The 8982-nt window shown below is 48.6% G+C and overlaps 1 protein-coding gene across 1 annotated transcript in view; it reads right to left on the minus strand.

Moving 5' to 3' along the window:
• CUNH2orf73 (chromosome unknown C2orf73 homolog) overlaps positions 1-3120 on the minus strand; it is a 40120-nt gene extending 37000 nt beyond the window's left edge. The window contains exon 1 of the mRNA XM_013006553.2: positions 3095-3120. Coding sequence (XP_012862007.2) covers positions 3095-3120 — 26 coding nt within the window. The remainder of the gene's footprint in view (positions 1-3094) is intronic.
• Positions 3121-8982: the final 5862 nt, after the last annotated feature.

Genomic DNA, 8982 nt, shown 5'->3' on the forward strand with positions numbered 1-8982 from the left:
TAATGTCCAGGAAGGTGGTAATTGTACCTGGTTCACTGTAGATAAATGGATTGTCACTGTAATAACTACCGTATATACTGGAGTATAAGCCGACCTGATTATCAATCGAGGGACCTAATTTTACCACAAAAACTGCATTAAAAATGTGCTGAAAAACTCAGCTTATACCCGAGTGTATATGGTACCTATTTCTAGAGGATCTGCTTGAACTGGTGCTTTACATGGCTTTGTTTCGGCTGCACACTCCAGCCAAACCTTTAATACAATTCCTCATGCAAAGCACCCTTAGATTCCAGCTCCCTGTTTCAGACCAAAATTTGCCTTTTTACAATGAACTTAGAGAACTTCATTAGCAGTAAAAATGTAAGAATTTTTCTGTTATCTTTCAAGAGATGTAAGCATTTAAAGGGGTTGACCTTTTGGTCAATTAATTTATCATTGTAGACTTCTGACATCTTTTCCCCCCTCTGTGTCTCATAATTGTGACACTAGCCCCACCCCACCCCCCAGCAAGGCATTTGTATTAGAATCACATCTTTGGAAGAAAGGACTCTAATGCTTGCTTGCTTGCATGTACACTCATTTGATCAAGCTCATTGTGTGAACGGCTATAGACTGGTACATAAATGTGAAATAGGCAATTCTGAATAATCACTGACTAGTAGGAAAACAAGAGGAGCCTGGTGGTGTCGTCGTGGTTATGAGTTGGGCTGAGATTCACATGGTCTGTAGTTCGAGACTACCAGCAGCTCCAGGGGAGAAAGCTGGGCTTTCTGCTCTGGGAAAGAGTTCATCTCAGAAGCCCACAGGGGAGCTGCTCTGAGTCAACGATGACTCGATGGCAGTGAGTCAGGTTTGCATTTTGGAGTGGGAACACACAGTCCAAACCAGTAATGAGCTCTGACCAACGTCAGACCTAGTTTGGAATCCTAGTTCAGTCATTTCGTATCCGAGCTTTAGTTTGTTTGTTTGTATACCTACTATATAACCTATGTGAGAACTGTATTTCATAATTTTTTCAACAAATATTTATTGAGACTCTATGTTCCTTATTCCTTGAATAAAGAAAACCAAAGAATAGATGTACTGAATTGTGATGCTAGAGAAGAATATTCAGAGTACCATTTCAGACAGTTATGAAGTAGCAACGAAAATAATTTTATGGTTGAGGGTCACCACAACATGAGGAATTGTATTAAAGGGTCGCGGCATAAGGAAGGTGGAGAACCACTGCCTTCAAGGCATGGAAGGCAAGACTTTGTCTTCTACACTTTGGACATATTGTCAGGAGAGACAAGTCTCTAGAGAAGGGCATCATGCCTGGTAGAGTGGAAGAGTGGTGAAAAAGAGGAAGACCCTCGTCGAGTGACTGCATGGATGGGCTCAGGCCTAGGAACCATTGTGAGCACCGTGCGGGATGGTTGTGTTGTGCACGGGGCCGCTATGGGTTGGAGCCAACTCACTGGCACCTAACAACAACACGTGCCAGGTGCTGTTCCAGGAACGCAGGCAGGCCACATCAGCGACAAAACAAAAGTTCCTGCCCTCGCTGAGCTTACACTCTGGTGGGGGAAGGCAGATAAGCAGCAGAATAACACTGTGCGTTAATGTTACCTGCTCTTGGGAGTAGTAAAGCAAAGAACGTGGGGAAGGACTGCAAGCCTTCCGGAGTTAGATGGAGATTTCAGACAGGGCCGAGGCCGCATTTGGAGAAAGACCAGAAAGAAGGGCCAAAGTGCCAAACAGGAAATTGAGGGAAGAGCATTCCAACAGGTGAATGGTAACTGGGGGACTTTGCAGCAGGACGGATCTGTCCTTAAAGCAGCAGGGGTTCTCAACGTGTGGTCCATGCCCAGAGCAGCAACAATGCCATCACCCGTGTGCTTGTTAGAAACACACAGGGCCACCCCAGCCTAGTACACCCGTCTCTGTGGCACAGTCCCAGGAAATGGCTTAGACAGCTCTCAAACTAATTCTCATGTACATTAGAGATTAAGAACAGCTAGTGGGGAAGTGCAGGCCTTGGGGGTGTGGCCCTGCCTCCATTCCTCTCTTAACTAGCTGTCCTTCAGTAGTTCTCACCTTTTAGGGTACAGTAATGCTAAAACCTCAAGTATTGCACCCCCTGCCCTCTAGAGCCATCTGGGGACCCCAATTTGAGAGTCGCTGCAGATGTAGTGCCGCCGGATGGCACAGGTGGTGAAGCAGCCACTAGCCAGAAGAGTGGCAGCTTGCCCCACACAGGAGCACAGGCCCCTGCGGATCTGTTTCCGGGCCGCAGTCGGGGAAGCTCTATGGAGAGCACCAGTGGCTGTTTGCTTATTTCCACGTGGACAGCTCATCCATTCACTGCCATCCAGCTCATGCCAACTCAGGGCGACTCTATGGGATAGGCTAGACTGCTCCTGAGTTTCCGAGACCTCGGACAGCCCAAAGCTGGCAGCCCAAAGCACAACCACCAGGCCAGAATGTCTGTGGCAGACTCCACTGAAGCAGAGGGGCACACGCAGTGTCTGAGGCCTTTTGAAAGACAAGGGGCATCTCATGCTATGGGAGGAGCTTGGCTTTCCCTCTGAGATGACCACCTGGGGTGCAGTGGTTGACTGCAGTTTTCACAACCCTAGGCTGCTGTGCCTAGGAGCCTGGAGAGCAAGCAAGGGGCTAGCGAGAAGGTTCTTCAGAGCCTCGAGGGCAAAAATGGTAGCTGGGCCCAAGATAGGAATGAAACAGGAGGTGAGGGGCAGCCAAGGGTAGGGAAATAGATTCTAGATGTATTTTAGAGACAGAGTCTGCAGAATTTGCTAATGGATTAAATGCAGAGTGTGAAAAGGAATAATTTTTTAATTGACTTCAAGATTTGGTGATGAGGCAATGCATGTTAGATACCTGACACACAGTATGAGTTCAGTTAACGGTGCTTTAAAAACGGTGGTTGTTAGCGCTCAGTCAATAGGTGGAAGAGGTAGGAGGCGGAGTGAAGGGGAAAAGCCCGGATTCCCTGACTCTTCCCTTTGGGTGTCACTGGCCCTCTCCCAAGAGGGTGGGTTTTGCTGGTGCCGCCCTCGCCCCCCAGGGAAGGGAACACTCCACTTACTGCTGCTTTTCCTCCTTTGCCGCCATGAGCCGCCCGCTAAGGCCTGCCACGAGCCAGTGGGCGCCTCACAGCACGAGCTCGGGGAAGCCGGGCCAGGAAACGGGACTGTGACTGGCGCGTTGCTAGGCGACGGCGTGCTCGGCGTCGGGGGCGGGGCGCAGGCGCAGTCACCTCGCTGGGCGGCGACTGGCGGCTGCGCAAGGCGGCTGCGTTGCGGGGGCGCCGGCCGGAAGGTCCGCTGTGTCCAGGTCCGGGCGCCCCGGGCCGACTCCCTTCCTGGAACCCGCCCTTCCCCCCTCGCTAATGGCCGGGGTGTTTGTCACCGCCCACACTATCCTGGGGACCGGCGATGGCCCATTTCCGGCGCCTCCCCGAGGACCTGGGCTTGGGGGCGGGGTGGCGCTGCTGTGTCCCCGCAGGAGCCGTTCTCAGCCGCCCCGCTGCGCGGCCCGGAGAGGAGCCGCTGTCCGTGACCCATTCGATCCTGGGCCGCAGGCAAATGTGGCTGTCGCTGCTCCCCACGATTTCTGATGACCCCCATTCCCGGCCCTGCATCGTGCACCCAGCGGGAGCCAGGGCGCTCAGGCCCCCACGACTGGGTGCAGGGCGCGCTCCGGAGGGCTTGGGCCTGGAGGGGTAGCACCCATCCAGGATGAGCAAGTGCCTGTCCAGAGCGGGGGATGCTGCAGGCCCACCTTCCGGCATGGAATCTCTTAGCTCCTTTCACCGTGGCCTCCCGTTTCCACTGCCAGAGCCCAAGGTCTCCGGCGTTTGTGCTGCAATGTTTATGTATGTAACTGCATAATTGGGGAGCCTTTGTTGAGTCGAATGCTGGTGTTCATCAGAATGGGCATTTTGGTTACCCAGAGTCCATATGATGTGTACAAGGGTCAGTCAAAACTTACTGCTGCCAAGTCATAGGAACTTTTATTACACACGAATATCAAAGCGTTCAGAGTTTGTTTCTTGCCAGTTTCCTCATCTAGGTTTTTAGACTTCTAAGAATTCTGCCCTCTTCAATTTACTCCATGTCAAAATGGCAGGTGTGGAGCCCTTAAGGGCCTCAAACCCTGTTCCGTTCTTTGAGTTTGGGGAACAAAAGAAGCCCCAAGCTGCAAGATAGGACTGGGAGCTGAAGGGTAAGGTTTCCCAACACAATTCTTGTAGGGCAGCCTTGCCACCCTTGAAGAATGAGCAGATAATGTACTCTCCCAGTGTCCCTGCCTCTGTCACCCAGTTTTCCTTCTGCCAGATCCAGACGCTGTCCTTGAGTGGGCTGTCTCGAAATCTTTCTCTGGAGGAGCTGCTTAGAACCAGGGACCTTTCCAGTAGCCCAACACTGAACCCACAGTGCCACTGGGTTCGTGGAAGCCTCAAAAGACAGATGCTATGACCTTCTGAACCAAGCTTTCTACCGGGAATTAACTGGCCCAGCGGATCCCTCCAGAGACTGCTGTTTTGATTGGGCCTGCTTTTGAAGGCACCCTAGTGAGCCTAAGACTAGTGTGTGACTGAGAGAGCTTGTCTGCAGCAAATCCACTGATCACAGAGACATGCTAAAACGTTTTGTTTAAAATCACTAGACTTGTAGTGGCAATATTTTTTGACTCACCCTATATTTATACTGGCTTTGGGGCAACTATCGTTAAGCTGTCGTTAAGTGTTGTCATATTGATTTGACTCAGGGCAACCCTCTGTGCAGCAGAATGAGACACTGCCCAGTCCTGTGCCAGCCTCGCGATTGTTCCTATGCTGGTTCTGATTGTCCTCTTCTGAACCCAGCCAGGCCCTCTGGCAGCTCCCTGTCAGGGTACTGCTGCAGCTGCTATTGGATCATCTTCAGCAAAATTTTACTTGCATGTGCTATTAACGAGACTGCTCTATAATTTGCTCATTGTGTTGAGTTCCTTTCTTTGCAATGAATACAAATATGGGTCTTTTCCAGCCAGCCAAGTAGCTTTCCTCCAAATTTCCTGGCATAGATGAGTGAGTGCTTCCAGTACTTCGAAAGCTTGTCCATCAATTCCTGGAGCCTTATTTTGGGCTAATGCTTTCAATGCTGCTGAGCTTCTTCCTTCAGCACCATGGGGTTTTGTGCATATGCTACCTCCTGAAGTATTTTCTTTGGTGCAGTGACTGTGTTTTCTTTCCATCTTTTTTTGATGCTCCCTGTATGCTTCAATATTTTGCCCATATAATCTTTCAGTATCTCAACCCAAGGCTTGAATGTTTTGCCGAGTTTAACCACTGAGCACTCTGAGCTTGGACATATATCAGCATGTAAATTTGCTCCGCGTTCCCCAGACTGGAGTGTGGATGTTGTTGGAAAAAAAATGCTGTTGTGTGTGTAGATGTGTGTTTGTGTGTGCCTTTGGAGAGTGAGGACTGGGTAAACTATTGGTCGGGTGGATAAAAAACCCAAAGCAAGGAAAGCTAACATTTTTGGAGATCTGGTTTGAGAACTCAACACTTGGTAGTTAGTTTTTAGACACAAGTAGCCCTAGTTGTGCAATGGATAAGCACTTGGCTGAAAACTATAAGGTTGGTGGTTCAAACCTACCAGCCAGCTCCACGAGAGAAAGATATGACCTTGGAAACCCTACCGGCAATTGTCCTCTGTCCTACAGGACTGCTATGAGTGGGAACCCACTGGACAGCAGTGTTTGGGTTTGATATTAAGTACCACATACCGACCTGGTTTTTTTCCTATCAAATTGTGATTAGGAGCCCATGTCATAGCAATCTGGGTTTGAATCCTGACTGTATGTACTAGCTGGCTGCCTTGGAAAAATGATCTTCAATGTCTTCATCCACAAAATGGGTAATACCTATGTGGCGGTTAGACTTTTTTTTTTTGTCACTTGAAACCTGTATGTAAATATAAGGGTGGAGACCGACCTATCAGTCAGGCCACACACAGCCTGATGGTACTTCCTGAGGGGAGTGGCCCCAAGACAGTGGGCACTTCTCTCTCCCTTTAACCTCCCTGCTTGCTAGGATTCTCTTCCTCCAGGGGCGGCCCCACGTGGGTCCCTGACCTGGGAGCCAACCTGGGCACTGTCTGTGCCGTGCTTGTTCCCACCAACCTTGGGGCCAGGTGACTGTGCCCCCACTGGCCGGCCGCCTTCCTGATTCGTGCCTCACCTTTCTGCATCACTGGCCTGCAGCTACATGTATCTGCAGAGGGCCCAGATCAGCATGGGACCCCGAACTGGCGTTGGACTGGCATTGGACTGGCTTGGGTTGCCTCTGTGACGGAAAGCTCTTTCTAACACGTATATGAGGGCCACTGGCTTTGCTTCTTTAGACACAAGCTAGCTCCAAGAGTTGTCACACCGTGTGGCTAATCTAATACAGGCCCGGTACTTAGAACAGTGTTTGGCAGGGAGTGAGTGCTTGATCATTATTGGTTATCATTTTTAACTCAGCAAATCAGTCCCCAAAGGCTGACCCATAACTTTACTTCTTAGTTTCCCTCCTAATTTTTATTTAAGGCCTTCACCAATTCCTTCATGCTTCGACGCCTGCTTGCCCCCAGGGCCAATCTCAATTGCTCGATTAAAGCACTTTCTCACAACATTTCCCCTCAAGTTTACAAGACATGGATCTGCATCCACACGGGGCAACAATTGTTTGCTTCATTTTTGAGAAAGAGATGATTTTTCTACAATAAGATCAACATGCGATCTCTTTGAGCAACATCAGGAGGACATTACTTGGGGATGGAAGACCCACACAGGAAGAAATGTTGAAAACAGCAATGACATACAGACATGTGGTATAACCTGTCACAGGATTACCTTTCAATGCTGCTCACCATGTGCCAGGCACTGTGCGCACTGTCAAGGGACTTTTTGATCATTACTGGCTTGGACATCAATAAGAAACACAGGGCTGCAGTTAGGGGTTTCCACCATTGCCTACTTCCCTGGGACACAAAACCTCTCTGTACCTTAGGTTTCTTAGTTAAAAAAAGAGGGAGCCAGAGTAGACTATCTTTACAATCCCATCCAGCCGTAAAATACAGGGATTCCATTGGGAAATTTGCACCTGAAAATCAAAGAATGTACCAGCCTAGATAATACATGTAATTTTCTCATTTGTGATAGGTATTTTGGATAATTGTCAACGAAAAATAATTCAAAGTAATTTATAATATTGCACAAGTTATAAATGCCAGTGCTATTCGAGGAAGGCCAACATAGACTGGAAATGGCCCGTCCCACACCAACAGATGTAAAAAATGGCCAACACTTCTTTTTGATGAACTGCACACCTGGCCCTGCCTCCTTTCCTTCCTTCTCCTGTGAGGACATAAAACCAACCTGTCCAGTCTCTCTGCAGTACTGGCTGCATCTAAGAGGGTATGTATTTGCCCTGTATACATGAGCTGTAAGGATTAATATTCAGCTTTCATATTCCAATCTCCCAGTAATTGTTAGTGCATGTTGGTTACATATATGTGATTGATTTCGGACGCTTGCATGAAATTTTGAACAGTAGTTGTATTAACTGGCCTTCCTTGTGTGCAGACGCTGGACTTCAAGATCGGTCTTGAAATCTTCTTTGTGATGGTGAATTTCTTTTGAAATTGTCTTTCCAAAATAGTAAACCCTAGGACTGTCCCACTCAAAATGGCCACTAAGCGTCTGTTGAAGCTCACAGCTGCCTCAGATATGCATCCTTATGGGCTCATCTCTCGGAAGTGAACAGCCCCTCCTGTGCCTGCCCCCAGCCATGCTGTTCTAATCACTTCATGTCCACGTGAAAACTCGACAGATTAGGAAGACCTGGTGCCTTTGGATTAAGTATTAGCTTAACTCTGTAAACCTTCAAAGCTCACAACCCAACGCTCAATGAGAATAATAAAAGCCCTATAGAGAGCGGTACTGCTGTATGACACACCGGGCACTTGGAGTTAGACCCGAGCAAAACCAGTGACCCTTGTATGTATTGTCTATAGAGAGAGATTTATATCGAGAAATCGCTGACAGTTATAGAAGTTCAGTCTGCTCCAGTCAGGCTTCTCGGGACTCAGGGTAATGGATGAACAGGAAGCAGGATGAAGAAGCAGAGTGGGAGTGGGGGAGCTGGGCAGCACAGGGGATGAGGTAAAGGGATCTGATGTCAGAACAAAGCCACTGCTGGTGGTCCACTGATGGCTCCTGGGGTCTGCAGACAATGCAGCGGGAGATCAAGGAACCACCTCATTGAAGGAAGCAGCCAGTATTTTATGAGTTTGGAGATTTCTAGGCACCTCTGTGATTTCATGATTCAAGGTTTATGAAATAATCCCACCTACACTCGTCCATACAGAAACGGGATACCAAAGGATAAATGGAAAGCTAGTTTTGGGTAGGAAGAACAATGAAGAAGCATTTTGAGATCATAAGCACTCAACAGTGACTGTCATGTCTGTCCTAACTCATGGTGACCCAAGGTGGTGCAGAGTGGAACTATCTCTTTGGGGCTTTTATTAAGATGTGGATGTAACTTCTGATTGCGAACTCAGTGAAGGTTTACAGAGCAGATCATCCGTTTCACGTTCACACACATTTTGCTTCATTCCCCCACACACACCCCTCCACGTCCCCCCCCACACCCGCCTGTGTTTCCTGTTTCCATTCCCCTCCTTTCCTAACCCTCTGAACTCTCCTTGAATAAATGTGGCCCTTTTGATCTTGATGATTCTACTACAGAGGTGAATTCTGTTCCAGAGCTGAAGGGGGATGAAGGGTTATTGTCTGGGGGTCCCACCAGTCTCTATCTGACCAGTAAGACTGATCTCTTTTATGATTTTGAATTTTGTTCCACGTTTTTGTCCACTCTGTCCAGGGTCTTCTAACGTGATCCATTCCAGAGCAGTTGGTAGCACCATCTAGTTCTTC

This window comes from Echinops telfairi, unplaced genomic scaffold (assembly GCF_000313985.2).
Source record: "Echinops telfairi isolate 266 unplaced genomic scaffold, ASM31398v2 ScPeMD7_2573;HRSCAF=3158, whole genome shotgun sequence".
Classification (NCBI taxonomy): domain Eukaryota; kingdom Metazoa; phylum Chordata; class Mammalia; order Afrosoricida; family Tenrecidae; genus Echinops; species Echinops telfairi.